Here is an 18835-nt window from a genome sequence, read left to right as displayed (position 1 = left end):
AAGTACCGACCGGAGGTTATGGAAAAGGGTGATAGCTGTCAGTAACAGCTATCACTCAGTTCCGATTCCGCCCGCTCAGCTAGTGAGCGGGCGGAATCACCATGACGTAATATTACTTCATGGTGCGCGAAGTACCTCGCGTCCATGACGTAATAGTACGTCAAAGGTCGCTAAGGGGTTAACCCATTGATTTCAATGTGTTAAGCACGGTAAACGGAACCCATTGAAGTCAATGGGATTCTGATTTGCAGCGCTGATTCTTACACGAGTTATTCCGTATGAATGCCCCCTAAGAGGAGTGAGGCAATGGAGCTCGCTGTCCCAGGATGGGGTGATGGTGGATTCATTGTGTAATTACAAGGATGGCCTGGATACCTTTCTTAAACAGAAATATATTACAGGTTATGGGTTTTAGATTTTGGTAAACAAAAGTTGATCCAGAAAAGCTGATTGCTGTATTTGGAGTCAGGAAGGAATTGTTTCCCTTGGTATGGGACAATTGGCATAAACCTTGTTTTTTTTTGTTTGTTTTTTTTTTGCCTGTCTTACACTGTAGGGTTATAGGTTGGACTTGATAGTCTTGTGTCTGCATCCATCATGTAGCTATGTAACTGTTCCAGTCTTCTGATTCATCACATTGGCACCTGAACATTTTTTTTTTTTTTGTAGATTGTGAGCCCCATATAGGGATCACAATGTACTTTTTTTTTTTTTTTCATTTAAGTATGGCTTTGTAGAATGGGAGGAAATTCACACAAACACGGGGAGAACATACAAACTCCTTGCAGATGTTGTTCCTTGGCAGGGTTTGAGCCCAGGACTCCAGCGCTGCAAGGCGGCAGTGCCAACCACTGAGCAACTGTGTTGCCCCTGGCACCTGAACAATTTTGCACATTGTGACAGTAACACTTTAAAAGTACAATTGCTAGTACAGTATTCTCTATCTATACAATATGCAGTGTTGGCCAAAAGTATTGGCCCCCCTGCAATTCTGTCAGATAATACTCAGTTTTTTCCAGAAAATGATTGCAAGCACAAACTCTTTGGTATTAATATCTTCATTTATTTTGCTTGCAATGAAAAAACACAAAAGAGAATGAAAAAAAAGTCAAATCATTGATCATTTTATACAAAACTCCAAAAATGGGCCGGACAAAAGTATTGGCCCCCTCAGCCTAATACTTGGTAGAACAACCTTTAGACAAAATAACTGCGCACAACCGCTTCCGGTAACCATCACTGAGTTTCTTACAAGGCTCTGCTGGAATTTTAGACCATTCTTCTTTAGCAAACTGCTCCAGGTCCCTGAGATGTGAAGGGGGCCTTCTCCAAACTGCCATCAAGAGATCTCTCCCCCACAGGTGTTCTATGGGATTCAGGGCTGGACTCATTGCTGCCACTTTACTCCAGTGCTTTCTCTCAAACCATTTTCTAGTGCTGACCTGAAGTGTGTTTTGGGTCATTGTCCTGCTGGAAGACCCATGACCTCTGAGGGAGACCCAGCTTTCTAACACTGGGCCCTACATTATGCTGCACAATGTGTTGGTCGTCTTCAGACTTCATAATGCCATGCACACGGTCAAGCAGTCCAGTGCCAGAGGCAGCAAAGCAACCCCAAACCATCAGGGACCCTCCGCCATGTTTGACTGCAGAGACCGTGTTCTTTTCTTTGAAGGCCTCTTTTTTTTCCTGTAAACTCTATGTTGATGCCTTTTCCTACTTTTGTCTCATCTGACCACAGAACATTCTTCCAAAACGTTTTTGGCTTTTTCAGGTAAGTTTTGGTAAACTCCAGCCTGGCTTTTTTATGTCTCTGGGTAAGAAGTGGGGTCTTCCTGGGTATCCTACCATACAGTCCCTTCTCATTCAGACGCTGACGGATAGTACGGGGTGACACTGTTGTACCCTCAGACTGCAGGGCAGCTTGAACTTGTTTGGATGTTAGTTGAGGTTCTTTATCCACCATCTGCACAATCTAGCGTTGAAATCTATCGTCAATTTTTCTTTTCCGTCCACATCTAGGGAGGTTAGCCACAGTGCCATGAACTTTACACTTCTTGATGACACTGCGCACGGTAGACACAGGAACATTCACGTCTTTGGAAATGGACTTGTAGCCTTGAGATTGCTCATGCTTCCTCACAATTTTGCTTCTCAAGTCCTCAGACAGTTCTTTGGTCTTCTTTCTTTTCTCCATGCTCAATGTGGTACACACAAGGACACAGGACAGAGGTTGAGTCAACTTTAATCCATTTCAACTGGCTGCAAGTGTGATTTAGTTATTTCCACCACCTGTTAGGTGCCTCAGGTAAGTAACAGGTGCTGTTAATTACACAAATTAGAGAAGCATCACATGATTTTTCAAGCAGTGCCAATACTTTTGTTCACCCCTTTTTATGTTTGCTGTGGAATTATATCCAATTTGGCTTTTTGACAATTCTTTTGTGGTTTTCCATTGAAGACAAATTAAATGTAGATAATAATACCAAAGAATTTGTGATTGCAATCATTTTCTGGAAGAAAATGAGTATTATCTGACAGAATTGCAGGGGTGCCAATACTTTTGGCCAACACTGTAGGCCATGCTGAATACTCACTTTTCACATGGAGCTAAAGGCAAGAAATCTAGCAGGTCCGCTAGTTATGATCATCATTTGAAGCATATGGGAGAAGTAATACATTTAACATCTGCCATTGGTGTTTGCTTTATGAGCAGTCATAAATTCCTCTTGCATTAGGAGAAGCTTGGAAATTTGCTTCTACAGAGAGATGGATAAGTACATAGCTTCTGAACATGGGGTATAAATGGCTTTTTTCCTTGTTAACACTTTTAGATTATGTCATGTCTGCTGCAGATTTTTAGATTTTTGTTAACTGACCCTAGGATCACACCTGCGCTCAGGTTTCCACCTAAAGGCAAAGGCTTCACGGGCATCCTGCAGCAAAAAAGCACAGCGCTTCCCGCAGCACTATAGACAGAAAGTTCGCTGAGATTTCCTTTACAGACTTTCTGTTACAATTATACCTATGGGGAAAATGCCAGCGTTTCCGTAGGTATAATTGACATTCTACGGTTTCCAAAACTGCGTCTGTTTTGGAAATCGCGGCATGTCGGCACTGTGGTTTTTATCGCAAAGTGGGCATGGGATTTGCTAGAATATCCATTTTGCCTGACTGTAATATGCCATGATTTTTCCCGTGGGAGAATTGCGGCGTTTCCGTCTTGTGGGGCCCCAGCCAAAATGGGGTTACCCGTGGAACCCATAGACCAGGGATAGGGAACCTTCGGCTCTCCAGCTGCTGTGAAACTACAACTCCCAACATGCTCCATTCACTTCCATGGGAGTGCCAAGAAAAGCAGAGCCAGTATGCATGCTGGGAGTTGTAGTTTTGCAACAGCTGGAGAGCCGTACGTTCCCTACCCCTGCCATAGACTATAATACAGAGAAATAAGTCCTCCTTGAAGGACTTTTCTCTCCACCAATTTTAGGCCTGTTTCACATCTGCGTCGGTAATCCGTTTGGGGGAGTCCGCATGGGGACCTCCCCGAATGGACTACCGAGTGCATTGGTATGCAGTGTACAGTGAAAGCACATGGACCCCATAGACTATAATGGGGTCTGTGTGCTTTCCGCATGAAACATGTGGACAGAAAAGTCGTTCACAATCTACTTTCCTGTCCGTATGACTTGTGTGGAAAGCACATGGACCCCATTATAGTCTATGGCAGACCTGGGCAATGTACGGCCTGCCACCGTAGATTCTGCTTCAAATTGCTAAGGCTAGTTTACACGGGGCTAGTGACTGCGTATTTTGGTCCTGATTTTGAAGTGGGAAGCCGCATCAGAATAGGACCAGAATGTGCCTGCCACGACTGTCACGGTGTCTGACAGTCGCGGCTTCCTGTTCCGGAGTAGGCCCAAATGAATGGGACTAGCCTGGAGGGTGCTGCCGCGAGGCAGACACTGCGGCTGAATCAGCCGCAGAATCCTCCTGAAGAAAGGACAGCTCACTTCTTTTTTCTGTGAGTGAGAACAAACCGCTCACGGATAAAGGACGCTAGCAGTCTACATAGACCTCTATTGTGAGGAGGCGGATTTTGAGGTGGATTCAGCATCAAAATCCGCCCCCCTCTTGCCCTGTGTAAACGAGCCCTTAGAGAGAACAGCCCTGTAAGGATATTATAGTCTATGGGGTCTGGGGGTAACTTATTTTTAAGCGGATTGGGTTTCCGTTTTTCTCCAAAACGAACTTGAGAGCAGGTGTGAACTTAGCGTCAGCTCTGGTGGATAGGCCATCAGGATGAGAAGTCGACTTAGAGCCGGAAATCTCTCTGTTCACATTTGTAACGTCATCCGTTGTAAATTGTGTCAAAAATATACTTTATAAGACATCAAAAGGTGTAAGTATATGTGCTAGATCCATAGCCATAACATTATAACTATGCTATAACATGGGTGTCTGTGCAGGGTCCTGGAATACACAAATATAATAGAAATAAAACATCCTGACAGGAATATTCGGGGAAGGGGCTGAAGTGAAACAACTACAGGAAATAAAACTATATGGAAAAACCCGTCATCCCCTCATGTAGAGCCCCGCAGCCCGGCACTCTGTATACACACATAAGCCATGAGGGCTCGCCACAGCTGTCACCGCAGAACTACATTTCCCGGCATCCCTGGCGTCTGTATATATGACGTCAGTGCGCGGCGGGGCTGGATGGAGTAGTATGTGTCGGGCCTTGTCGCCCTGTCTATGGATGTGGCGGCCGCTCCGAGGTCTCTTATCGCTTGAGGTAAATGTACACACGGTGCGAGCTATAACGTGCTCCTGGTTGTTATACTCGTGTGGCGGCCATTTTTTTTTCTGAGTATATAAACACTAGTACACACTCACAGTCAGTACAGCTCTGCGTATTTATTATTGTTTGTGTTTCTTCATTTCATGTCCCCTGGTTGTCAGGGTGGCGTCCATCTTGGTTGTCACGCTGTTATTTTTTTTTTCACTGGAGGGCTAGGCAGCGTTTGCCGTGAGAACTTCTGACCCATTTACTTTCATTATACGCCATATCGTAGGCTGACATGGCGGATGTCGCCGTAGCCATTAATGATGGGGAAATCCAGTACAGTCGGATATATGTGGTAGAGTAACGTATGGTGGTTTTATCTCCTGTGACTACAAGGCGCCATGTTGTCCTAGCCTTAAAGGGGCGGTGTGTAGTCATTTACTTACCTGGTCCCGGGATCGCTGATGGACAGCGGGTATCTGGCGGTATCACGACACTCCCAGGTAAATGGCTGATATGATTTATGCTGGCCATGTGAGGTAACGCTATTCGCTTATATGGACGGCGGCTGTAAGTACATGACGTGGCCGCTATGAAACCGACAGCGTGAATTGTGAGGGGTAATGGTGCTCGTACAGGTGCTGGGGCCCCTTAGGGTCCATTCACACGGAGGAAAATGGTGAGGAATTTCAGCGCTGACGTCAATGGGTTCCTTTTTCTGCAAACCAAATTCCAACGTGTGAATGGACCCTAAACAGCTGATCAGCCAATGTCCCAGGTGTGAGACTCGCTGATCACTTATTGGCAAAATGAGTGCGGCGTTACTCCGTGGGAACGGGGCCTAATATACAAGTATAATTTGTGTATAATTGTATATACTTGTATTGAGATCTGTTTCTACCTCTATGAATGTTACTGTGTACGGAGGACGGGGCTGTGATCTAAGAATCCCAATCCAGACTGCTTTAACAACCAGCGATATGTCTGAAAGTAATTTAGCTAGCGCTGCGGCCTTGTGTATAACACCCAAGATATAACTGTTTGGAGTGACCCTCTCCTACTCCTAAAAACAGCTCTCAATACAGGAACAAGGTAAAGAGTGAAAAAATGGACGATGTCACAGAAAGGAGCCAAAATTAGGTAATAAAGTCTATAACAAAATCTATTAATGACACACATACTGCCAGAAACTCAAGTTGTCCAAAAGTTTAGTTCTGCTTTAAGGCTAGGGATACAGGGTGATGTTCAATTTTGGGCGAGGAAAAACTCCTGTACTACAGGTTAGTTCACACATAAATAACGTGTGGCTTATTTTGGCACCGGAAAAATGAGCTTCATAATTAGGAAGCTTTTTTTGGACATTGCCAAGCTTTTGGAGCTTTTCCATTTTTTTTTTTTTTTTTTTTTTTTTTTTTTGTGTGTAAAAACAGCTTTAAAAAAAAAAGCCAGGCTGTTTTCCCCTCCTGTAAAGTGAATGGGCTGAAAAAAAAAGTGTCGCTTATTTTTGCAAAAAAACGCACGGTTTTCGACTCCCGTTCACTTCTATTGCCTTCTTCAGGCAGAAAACGCCTGAAGAAAGGTCATGTCGCTGCTTTTTCTCTGCTAGCAAAAAAAATCAGCTAGCAGAAAAAAAAAAGGCTAGCAATCTACATATGGAGGAGGATTATGACGTGGATTGCGCTGTCCAAATCCCTGTGTGAACTAGCCCTTACATTGTAACTGATGATGGTGAATGTGATAGCCTTTAGGGTACAATGAGAAAAGATCCCACTAGAATGCAATTAGTTGATTGCAGGTGTTTATTCACAAGAAGGGTACATATTGCTTGGTGCAGAATATAATCTGGCCGCCTTCAGACTCATGACAATTTTATGAATAGTAGAAAACACGAGGATGTCTACAAAGACAGTGGTGAATCCTCCTAAATGTATGGAGATGGCATATAAAGTTGTTGGTAGATAGTGTTTGTCTGCATGAACCGTATGCATTCACTATCTACCAACAACTTTATATGCCATCTCCATACATTTAGGAGGATTCACCACTGTCTTTGTAGACCTCCTCGTGTTTTCTACTATTCATAAAATTGTCATGAGTCTGAAGAAGGCCAGATTATATTCTACACCAAGCAATATGTACCCTTCTTGTGAATAAACACCTTCAATCAACTAATTGCATTCTAGTGGGATCTTTTCTCATTGTATTATAAGGATTGGGACTCTATCCCACTAACATATCCCCCACCAGCCACCACACCTTTTTGGTACGAGCCTTTAGGGCTAGTTCACACGGCGTTTTTTGGTCAGGGTTTTGAGGCCGTAAACGCCTCACAACCCGTACCAAAAAGACGGCTCCCATTGAAATCAGGAGCCGTTTCTTCCGCCTCCCGGAAAAAAGAAGCGAGGTGTTCATTCTTCAGCCGAGTCGCCTCGCGAGTCAGCCTGAAGACACACCCTCTTCCGGACTCGGCCCATTCATTGAGCCTGATCCGGAGGCGGGTGCGCAGCTGGAAGCCGGTGCCGTGCACCTGCTTTCAGTTCCGCAACACGTTTTATGGATCGGAACCTGAGGCAGCCTCCGCCTCAGGTTCCGATCCAAAAAACTCCGTGTGAACTAGGCCTTAGGGTAAGTTCACACAGAGTTTCTTTACAGGCAGATTAAGTGGAATCATCTCAGCTCTCCCATTCACATCAGTGGGAGTCGCTTACATTGTTTTTCTTTAACTGACTTTTTTTTTTTCTGATGGGTCATGATGAAGTTTGTGTGTGTTTTTTTTTTTTTTTTTTTTTTTTTTTAAACTGTGTGCCTTGCAATAAATGTAAGGTGCTAGGCAACCTTTGTTGTATGGCAGGCCCTTTTAAAGGGAGTCTATCATTGACTAGATTGGTTTTTAAATAAGCATTTTTTTTTTTTTTTACGTAGCCGTTACAAAGGCTAATCTAGGCATACCTGTCATTCATTGATCTTCGCAGCTGTTTTTGATTTTTAACCTGGTTTTCTTGATATGCAAATTACTGTTCAGGGAGCACTGGGGGCGTTATCCCTGTTCCCCAAGCATCTGTGCGTCATCAACCGCCTCAGTCTCTCACCGTCCCCTTCTTAAGGCTCTGTTCCCACGGAGTAACACGCTGCACATTCAGACACAAGTACACGTGTCAGAGTGTGAGCGCCCAAAACAGATCCAGTTCACTTCAATGTGTGCCAGCTCACGTGTGCGACACATTGAAATCAATGGGTTAAAAAGCCTCCCATTGACTTCAATGTGTGGCGCCCGTAAGTCGACACCCATTGAAGTGAATGGGATCTGTTTTGAACGCTTCCACTCTGACACGTGTTTACGTGTCAGAATGAGCGGAGCATTACTCCATGGGAACAGAGCCTTACAGATGATCCTTCCTTCTACGCCTCTTCACTGCTTCCTTCAGAGCAGCTAGTCACGTACAGCGCAATTAAAATCTCGCACATGCGCTGTACGTGACTAGCTGCTCTGAAGGAAGCAGTAAAGAGGTGTAGAAGGAGGGGGATAGTCTTCCAAGAAGGCAGCTGATGACTCAACGGTACTTGGGGAACAGAAATAACGCTCCCTGAAGATTAGGTTGCATATGAAGAAAACTGGGTTAATTAAAAAAACGTCTGCGAGGATCAATGAATGACAGGTATGCCTAGAGTAGCCTTTCTAAAGGCTATATAATATGATTATTTTAAAAAAACTATCTAGCCAATGATAGACTCCCTTTAAATAAAAAGATCAAGGATAAGGTACTTGGTGCTGTGCAATAATGAGCATCATAAACCCTTATATAAAAGTTATATCAAGACTTGCGTTATCTCAGTATTACAGCTGTGTGAACCTGAAAACATTCTAACAAAAAGTGCAGCAGAATGCCAGGCCCCCTACATACAGTACAGTATAATGCCCCTTCTTGTCCCCTATGCATAGTATAGTGTCTGAGTATAAGTTCCTCACAGAGTATGATGCCCCATTGAGCGCCCGTTAGTTAGTGCCCCACAAAGTCCTGCCTATCTTGTGCTTTATTCCTGATGATCATTCTTTTAGCCAATGGCACCTGCACATAACACTCCTGTCCATAGCTTGCCAGTGAGTGGAGGCCCATGTACCTGTACATGTCCTTCAGCCTCCTGTATAGTAGCACACTGCACTCTTACTAATAAAGGCGGAGTGCTGTGTATAGTCACATGGTCCTCCACTCACTGCCACGCTCTGGAGGGGATCACTACGTGTGGCTGCCAGAAGCTGAGCCATCATCAGTATCGTTCATCACAGGTGGGAAGCCGCCATGTCAGGGGGTTATGGCTCACGTGCCACTCTTGGTTCATGTGTTGGGGATTGCCGACCCCTGTCCTATCTAAAAGTCATATAACAGCAACCGATTAGTTAATGGATTAAACTTTCACTTCTATGTGATCCTTTCCCTTACTTTATTAGCAAAATGATCCCTGTTTGGCGAATTTCGTCTAAGAGTAGCCTACTTTGTGGGGGGTGCAGAAGATGCCCCTCATACAGTCTCTTTGTGAAGAAAGCCAAGCAAATTTTTCCAGCCTTATGGAAATGACTGGAGACAAGTTACGCTGCCATGTTACACATTGCACAGTCAGCATGGCATGCTTTAGGCCTGGCATCACACGGCACAAGGACATTACAGTAGATGTTGGCAGCTCACGGGTGACTGTTTAACAAACAGCCGGAGGAACCTACCAGAAAATATCCACTACCAAGGTCAGCCTATAGCGCCCCCATGTACCTCTGATACAGAGTCCTACAATTTAATAGTACAACATTACCTGACTGGTGTCTTATCTAGGATTAGTCATGTATATGTAAGGCTCTGTTCACATAACACTTGCAGGATTTCCCAACATATGTCTCTGACACAAGGCTCCAACGTGTGGGACTGTTATTGTAGGTAACCCATAGGCTCCCATATAACTGAAAATATAAACTTATGCAAGATACATTGCTTTCCCGGACTGTTTTGTTCTATACCATTGGGGACATGGGTATACCAGTGTTTTCCAGAGGGATACCCGTCTGACACTTGGGAGACTGGGGCCCTATGAATACAAATGCCAGATGTGCTGGGAACATTTTCACTGCATTCTTTGATTTATGGGATAACCTGGCTATCAGTATTACCCCACAAGGCCTGCAGCGTCCCCACAGGGCAAATGATGCATTACGGTGCTCATTGGTATCAATGTGCTGTCATTACTCGAGTCTCCGAACATCTTCTGACCGACAACTATCTATGACCAGCCGCAATAGTAATGTATAGCATCTCCTATAAAATAGTGAAGAAAAAAAGCTTTAAAAAATATAAGAAAAATAGAATAATTAAAAGTTCTAAATCCCTCCTTTCCCTAGAACACATATAAAAGTAGAACATGACTGTGACACACATACACATTAGGTATCCCTGTGTCTGACAGTGCCCGGTCTACTGAATATAGGGGATCTGCAGTGCTCCTGTTCCGTCGGGAAGGGGTTAATAGGAGCACTGCAGATACCCTATAGTCAGCCAGGCTGAATTCCATGTGGGGGAGAGAAAACCCAGTCCTCAAGCTCAGGGAAGGGGCAGACAGACAACCAAAACACCCCCTCCCCTTCCCCAGCACCTACTGCATCCAAAAACTCCGACTATTTTAATTTTTGAAATTTTCCAGTAGCTGCTGCATTTCCCCCCTCGGTTTATACTCGAGTCAATAAGTTTTCCCAGTTTTTTGTGGTAAAATTAGGGGCCTCGGCTTATATCCGGGTCGGCTTATACTTGAGTATATACGGTATATAGAACTATACTGCAACGACTAGGATTGAATTTCCCCCTTTATAGACGGTGGAGCATGAGACCTCGGGGAATTACATTTCCAGACTTCTGTCCTACTGTACTATCAGACTGCACAAACTCTTTAAGGGCTTATCCACTTTTTCTGCCGTAATGTGAACAAGGTCTATAGGCTAGAGTTAGATGGCGACTTTGGCTGCAACTCTTGGCAAGCAACCAAATATTAGTCACCCTGCAGCAGATTAACTGATACAAGGGAATGGAGTCCAGTGTTCTCTGGGGGATGCTGTGACCATGGCTTCCAGTTGCAAAAAAACATCTCACACTACAACATCCCCCTAGGTTGCAATGCCTCTCCAGTCACCACAGGGCGACAGATCAATATTTGGTCTTGCAATATGAGCCGTGTAGCCCCTATCCTTAGAGCAGGTTTGTATGGTTTTCTGCAGCAAGTGCTTATGGGGAGTATTGTGAATCTGTTCATTCATGCTTACTCGTACAGATTGCATTGGTCAGCTGCACAGAGCCCTGTTTAGCCATTAATCTTTCTTAAAGGGATTCAATCATTAAAATTGTATTTTTTTTCTGCCTACCACGTAGGAATAGCCTTAAGAAAAGCTGTTCTTCTCCTACCTTTAGATGTCTTCTCCGCGCCGCTGTTCAGTAGAAATCCCGGTTTTCGTTGGTATGCAGATGAGTTCTCTTGCAGCACTGGGGGTGGGCCCCAGCGCTCAAACAGCAACGGGGCGTCCCCAATGCTGCGAGAGAACTCTCCAGCACCGCCTCCATTTTCATCTGGAACGGCCTCTTCACGCGTCTTCTTCCAGAGCTTGGTTCAAGCTTCTAGGTCTCGGGCAAAGCCAACTGCGCACACAGTAAGTGTAAGCAGTCCTTTTCTTGTGGCTGGCAGGCATGCACCGTTCCAGACGAAGATGGAGGCGGCGCTGCTGGAGAGTTCTTGCACCCAGTACTGTGAGAGAACTCTTTTTGCATACCGATGAAAACCGGGATTTTTACCAAACGGTGGCATGGAGAAGACATCTAAAGGTAGGAGAAGAAAGCACCCCAGGAGTTTTTAAGGAAAAGAAGTGGAATATTCTACAATGGCCGAGTCACTCCCCAGATCTCACCTGCTTGGGACCGTACTAAAGGCAGAGACCCACAAACCAGCAACAACCGAAGACTGCTGCACTAAAGGCCTGCCAAAGCTTCACAAAGGCGGAAATACGGCAATTTCCTTCAGTTTGAAACCCATGAACATGACTATTCATTGCCTGCAAAGGATTCTGTACAAAGTATTAAAAATGTACCTTTTATTTATGGTAATATTAATTTGTCCAATTAGTTCTGAGCCCCTTTGTAGGAAAATTGTTGCAATTCTTAAACTTTTCACAGGATGTGTTTGTGCAGTCCCTCTCATTAAAGCCGAAAATCTACACTTCAGTTGTATCTGAGTTGTTTCATGTCAAATCCAATGTGGTGGCCGCAGAGCCCAAATCATGAAGATGTGTGTCACTGTCCAAATATTTCTGCGCCTAACCTATGCGTCTAATGTTAGATTACGAAATGTATCAAATGTGTAGGTTGCTTTTATTGTGAGGTTTATTCATTGAGTTTGTCTATATTCCCCCTTTTAGATGCCTCATGCTGAAAAAAACATATCACACCACATGCGTGATTCCATCGTTGAACCTTGCTTAAAAAAGTCCAGGGCGGACCACTCCTCGCCATGGGCACGGAGAGATACTGATTTATACAGAGAACATGAAGTTAACTCTCAGCAATGGAGTTTGTCTACCAGCTTGGAGGAAAAATCCCATCAGTCCAACCGATGTGAAAGTGAAGGAGGTCGAAGTGCTATAGATGTAAAATACGATCTAGAATATGTGAGGTATCACCTGGGTCAAGGTGATGCCAATGGAAGAGACTGCAATAAAACCAGCCCGCATCCATTTGTTGAGGAAGCTGAATACAAACCGGATGTGATATTTTCAGGAACCAGTACTTCTTTTATAGGACCACAATGTCGGCCTTCACCTCAAGAAAAACCGGTCACTGAGGTGACAAATAATGTAACGGCTGCTTCTTCTTTCAGAATTACAACTGTGCAGTTGGGTAAATTGGCCAGTCAGTCGAAAGGCAAGGATGGCATGGACTACGAGCTACGCCAGTTTTACAAGGAGCTAAATGAACTAGATGCCGATGACCAGGCTAACAAGGTCACCTATACCGATGTAGATGTTAAGCAGCGTATTGATCCTTACTCCGACAGGACACCAGCGACTCGGCTTTCCAACCACCATCATGGCCAGGTGCCTACCTCACAGACTTTCGGACCTTCAAACTTATCGGTTACCTGTCATGCTCGAGAAGAACCTAGACCACACCTTGATAGACCTCCACTACCTCCTAATAATCAGTTTTATCGTGATGGTCAAGTTCCTTATCATCCAAGAACATTTGTAAACCATGCAATACCTCCTCCCCGGTTTGAAGGTCCTCCTCCACCTACTTTTATAGTACCTTATGGTCCTCCACCCCCACGATTTAATTATCCAATGACTTTTCCAAGGCCAAGTAATGTCCACCCCCAACAACTTTCTCCAAATTTTAATTACAGTAGTAGAAATGAGCCTCCTCCGTGGCATAGACCTCCTGTACCTCCTGGCAGCTGCTTCACCTCTCAGGGGACCCCCTATAACAAACCATTCTCACAAAGCACAGCTGAAAGGAAGTGGCAAGACCTTCAACGGAATGAGATTTGTGGACCAGAAAATGGACAATTTGGTGAAAGAATGTTACCTCAGACGGCTAATGTGCCATATGAGCAATGTCCTGGCAGGTTCAAGGATGACAGTTCAAGGAAAATGGTGCTTTTAAGAGGAGTTCCTGGCTCGGGTAAAAGTACGCTGGCTCGGTTAGTATCATAAGAATTGCTACTTGCATGATCGTCTTGTGTGTTTTTGTTTGTTTGTGGGTTTTTTTTTTTTTTTGGGGGGGGGGCAAGCCAAGAGAGGCAGTAAAAGGAATGGGGAATATATAAATGAAATACTTCTGTTCTGCTAAATCCACTCCAGACTTTGGCTCAAAAATTCTCAATTCTGAGAACGCAACAAAAACTCTATTTTTCTGCAAAGGTTTTTCTAGCTTACCTTATATACTCGAGTATAAGCCGACTTTTTCAGCACATTTTTCATGAGTCATACATGAGTCAGGGTCCACGGAGCACAGAAAACTGGAAGGGGAAGGTCCTTTAGTGCTACTGCTCTGTAATTGGCTTGTCATGAGGTCACGTGACTGTGATGTCATCAAAGGGCCTGTAGCCACTGGTATGTAATGGTACTGGTGATGACGTCATCAGAGGTCCTTTAGCACACTAGGATTTAGCATCTCCCCTGCAGATGAGTGGCCAGGATTCATTGTGTCTTATGGAAGATGTCTGTTGTATGGAGGAGAGGAAGCTACAATAACGTGACACACACAGGGACCTTCCTTTAATTACTCTGCCTATTAATGTTAAGATGCAATGCCCATGACACATGACCAGACTTTTTATCTGCAATGGTGGATTCGCCCCCTCGGCTTATAGTCGAGTCAATAAGTTTTCCCAGTTTTTTTGTGGTAAAATTAGGGGTCTCGGCTTATATTCTGGTCGGCTTATACTCTAGTATATACGGCCTTCTTATTTTTGTGATGTAAGGCTATAGCCTGAAAGCCTTTCATGTCCTCGAGCACATGCAGTTCTATGTACTGTTAGAAAGCCGACAGTGTGCTGAATTCAGCGCGCTGTTGGCTTTCCCGTTATGTGCCCTGGGGCTGGAGATTTTGCTGCAGGTACAGATATCTCCCACTGTCAGAAGGGCGTTCCTGGCAGCTGGGCTGTGAGACGTGCCCCTCCTGACAGTACTGTCCATATCCCTGTATGGAAGGTGGACTTCCTCTTGCGCAGAGTGTGCCAGTAATCATAAATCTGCCCAAATGTGTGGGTGTGGCTTTTTTTTTTTTTTTTTTAGCTTTTTAAGGCTGGGGTCCCATGTTGCGAAAACGCAGCTTTTTTTGTTGCAGATTTTGCTGTGTGTTTTGTTTTTTTTTTCTTTTTTTTTTTTTGAGCCAAAGCCAAGAATGGCTACCAAAGGAATGGGAGATATATGAGAGGTTCTTATACTTGTCCCTACTGCTCAATCCACTCCTGGCTTTGGCTCAAAAAAAACCACAGCAAAATCTGCAACAAAAAAAGATGCGTTTCCGCAACGTGGAGCTTTAGCCTAAAGGAGTTTTCCATTAATATTAGATTTGGTGGTTTAACAGATGTCAAACCCTTTTCAATCAGCTGTTGAAAGAAATGCTTGCTCAGGTGATGTCATATACATTGGTCACATGGTCTGTTTGAAGCTTTGCCCCATTAGAGTACAAGGAATTTCAATAACTACATAGCATTATAAAACAGTAGACAGGCTGCAGCATTCCTCCAGATTGACTGGGGTGCTAGGTACTAATCCGGACAAGTTCTGGTAATGTGCTTACTGTGCTTGATTCTGGTAATGTATTTCTATACTGTGCTTGGTTGTGATCCATCATGAACTGTGCACACCTATGGTTGTGAATGTTCATATATAGATGTATAGTAATGGATAAGAGTAATGTATTAAGTGCATGTTGTATGTATAGTATAGTATGGCAGACCAATTATAAGCTGTCCGAGGCATAGTTATTACAGATGAGCGAACACTATTCGAAACAGCCGTTTCGATTAGCACGCTCCCATAGAAATGAATGGAAGCGGCCGGCAGCCAGCCGTTTAATCCCCCACGTGCTGACTACGTACATTCACTTCTATGGGAGCGTGCTATTTGAAACGGCTGTTTGGGATAGTGTTCGCTCATCTCTAATAGTTATGTAATAGTATCCATAGCGTGGCAGACCTGTTGTAATTCTGGGATTATTGGGCCACACGTGAGTTTAGAACATTTATTGTATTAATGAATATAAAATATTGACTAGGGCTCCATATGGATTCTTATGTATTACATCCCACGCCTGGACAGGTAAGATATACATGACTAGATGGTTATGGAAAACTATTGTAGTGCGAACCCAGCCCCCAGTCTCCCCCTCCCAGAGTTTTATTTATTTTTGTCCTATTCACAGCCCAGCCATCATCTTTGCAGGTCAAATCTAAGAGACAAGGGCTATGAAGTCTGGAAGAATTTACGGACTCAAAATAAAATTATTTAAATTATTTTTTTTTAAACAGTTAATATTGTATAATGTATGGTATGTTATATACCGTATTTACTGCTTTGTCTTCTGTCAGCCATTTATGAAGGAGTCCGAATTTTGGCTTACAGACTCCCTGAGCAGTTTCCTGAGCACCATGGCTGCTGGCTTTACAATTTTACAAAATGTAGTTGCAAGATTAAACCGACACTGCGGCCCCTTCATTCCCAGGATCTGTAGGGGTCCCAGATAGCTAGTTTATTTTCTGCAAGCACCACGCATTGCAATATATCTTGCATGTAAGTTTTGAGATGATATCCCTATGATTTCTCTCTGTTCACAGTACTCTGCTCCAGGAGTCTCCTGGCGGCATTGTCCTCAGCACCGATGATTACTTTTGCCAAGAAAATGGATACACGTACGATGTTGTGCTGCTCGGGGATGCCCATAACTGGAATCAGAATAGAGGTGAGTAATGTATATGGGTATTACTTGTAGAGGAATGGCTTATATATTGTGAAATAATAGTATGCTATGCTAATAGTGTAGAGCAGAGCCTCCGCTTTCTGTCCCTGACTAGGCTCTGATGAATAGGGTTTGTGCTATGGGCTCTGCAGCAAGATCAAGCAGGACGCTTATTTTTGTTTAGTGTCCTGCTTCCATCTTTGCCTTCCATTGTTATCTATGGGAGAGCGATTTCAGGCAGAATTTGGCGCTGATTTTTGAGGTGAAATTCCACAGTCTGAACAGCACCCTTAAAGGGATAAATTAAAATTTTATAAATTAAATTTTATACATGTATTTGCCTTCTCTCCCCCCCCCCCTACTTTTTCAATATCATGACCTAATGTGAAGAATCTTGTGACCTTTGAATTATCCCTGCAGCCAGAAGAGCGCTGGATGACGGCCGATCTCCTGTTATTATCGATAACACGAATATCCAGGGCTGGGAAATGAAGCCGTATGTGCAGATGGTGAGGACCATGAACAAAAACTGGAACATAAAGAATCCAAGGAAATGTACAAGCAGAAGACTGATGAGCTTAACTCGTTTCACTTTTATACCTTTATTTTCTAGGCCGTAGACCGGGCATATGATGTAGAATTCTTGGAGCCAGATACCTGGTGGAAACAAGATGCTCATGAACTGGAAAAGTAAGATCTTCTCTCTGTTCTCAGTCACTCAATCTTAGAAGTAAACAAAGCTATCCTCTATCCATAAGATCAGTGGGGTTCGACTGTGCTCTGATCCTCACTGATCAAGAGGATATATTGAAGGGAATGCTATTTAGTGGGGGGTTTCTATAAAAGGAAGTTAAAGCTTGCAGATTTGGGGGGTGGTCAGGCAGGCTGTGCGTGCACTGCTCTCTTGATTTCAATAGGATTGCCAATGGTAGCCAAGCACTGTACATCCGCTATCTCAGGAACTCCCATTGAAATTAATGGTGCGGCGAATACTGCTCTATCTATGGGGGCTCTGTGTGGTCAGTCCTTTGCTGATTTGCAAGTTACAACTTAATTTTGTGTAGGAAACCCCCTCTAAAGTCATAGTAACCCCTTCTATATGACCTCGTGAAGCATAAGGATTTCATAGAGGGGTGAACTTCTTCTCATGTGGCTTTTCTTTTGAAAGCTGTGTTCTATGTTTTTACTGCTTTGCCACATCAGGGGAAAAGTAATGACCAACTTGTGCTTCAGCTGTTATTGATGGTTCTGTAATCTACAGTAAATTGCATAACTTAAAGGGATTCTATCATTAAAATCACTTCTTTTTTTTTTTCTCGCTAACACGTAGGAATAGCCTTAAGAAAGGCTATTCTTCTCCTACCTTTAGATGTCTTCTCCGCACCGCCGTTCGGTAGAAATCCCTGTTTCCGTCTGTATGCAAATGAGTTCTCTCGCAGCACTGGGGGTGTCCCTAATGCTGTGAGAGAAATCTCCAGTGACGCCTCAATCTTCTTCTGGAACGCCCTCTCCCTGTGTCGTCTTCCGTCCTGGGTTTCAGAGAACTCATTTGCATACAGAAGAGAAGCGGATTTCTTTCAAACTGCGGCGCAGAGAAGACTTCTAAAGGTAGGAGAAGTATAGCCTTTCTTAAGGCTATTCCTACATGTGATTGAGGGGAAAAAGTGTGATTTTAATGATAGAATCCCTTTAATTATCAGAACTGATCTATTTTTATCTGATCCTGTATTATACTCCAGAGCTGCATTCACAATTCTGCTAGTGGTTAAACCAATTACGTAATTTCTCTGTCCTCAGGAGGAACACGCACCGAGTCCCACGTGAAAAGATTTCTCAAATGTTGGAACGGTTTGAGCATGATATGACTGTCCATGTGGTCATGAACTCAGTGGAGCCCCGCCGTGTTCGCCCTAATCGCCCACCTCCAGAGGCCCGGCCGAGGTGGGGAGCCCCTGTTGACTGTTCACAAAACAGCTCATCATTCCATAGCAAATAACACTCTTCAGTATTTTTGAGCAGCCATGGGAATCAGGAGGGAGATACTAGACAGATAAAACATTTCTGCTTAAATATCCCTCCTCAAAGTACACGCACCCCCCCACCCCAATTTTTTTATTTTTTTTTATTTTTAATTTATGAATTTACTGAGGCACAGAAGTGTTTGTGGCAGTTTTAATGCCATTGCCCTTTTTCTGGTAGAAGATCATTATGGTACAAGCCAGTCTGTATTTTACTAAGGCTCTCAGGGTAAGTTCCCTTTTTTACACACACTGACTCATTTTTATCCACATCTATTTTATTTGTAGTGTCAGAAAACAGCACAGGATTTTTAATTAAGACTCTCCCTAAACAATTTTTTTTTTTTTTTAAAAAAGAGAAATTAAAATAAAAAATAATAAAAGAAACGCTGACCTCTGTTCATGAGATTTTCACTACTTGTCTTTATATAAAATGTACAGCGATAATTTATTTTCCTAAAAATAAAATCCTTCGTCTCAGATGTCGTAATCCGTACAGATTTACAATGGTAAGTTATATAAATACTGTCCATTTCCTACAAATT

At 43.6% G+C, this 18835-nt stretch overlaps 1 protein-coding gene across 1 annotated transcript; it reads left to right on the top strand.

Annotated features, from left to right (window-relative positions):
- The first annotated feature begins 4726 nt into the window (after positions 1-4726).
- On the top strand, positions 4727-18632 carry LOC142195897 (NEDD4-binding protein 2-like 2). The gene is made up of 6 exons (XM_075265992.1): positions 4727-4798; positions 12228-13507; positions 16151-16275; positions 16693-16781; positions 16886-16962; positions 18070-18632. The coding sequence occupies exons 1-6, from the start codon at positions 4733-4735 to the stop codon at positions 18266-18268; spliced, it is 1836 nt and encodes a 611-aa protein (XP_075122093.1). The 5' UTR covers positions 4727-4732; the 3' UTR covers positions 18269-18632.
- The last annotated feature ends 203 nt before the right edge of the window (positions 18633-18835 follow it).

The sequence above is a fragment of the Leptodactylus fuscus genome, chromosome 2, assembly GCF_031893055.1.
Source record: "Leptodactylus fuscus isolate aLepFus1 chromosome 2, aLepFus1.hap2, whole genome shotgun sequence".
NCBI lineage: Eukaryota > Metazoa > Chordata > Amphibia > Anura > Leptodactylidae > Leptodactylus > Leptodactylus fuscus.
The sequence above is the reverse complement of the archived record's forward strand: the minus strand, read 5'-3'. Positions and strand labels throughout refer to the sequence as shown.

Coding starts and splice junctions, on each gene's coding strand:
- LOC142195897 (XM_075265992.1), top strand. CDS start 4,733: ATGTGTCGGGCCTTGTCGCCCTGTCTATGGATGTGGCGGCCGCTCCGA. Junction 4,799..12,227: donor GAGGTCTCTTATCGCTTGAG/GTAAATGTACAC, acceptor TCCCCCTTTTAG/ATGCCTCATGCTGAAAAAAA. Junction 16,276..16,692: donor TAACTGGAATCAGAATAGAG/GTGAGTAATGTA, acceptor TTATCCCTGCAG/CCAGAAGAGCGCTGGATGAC.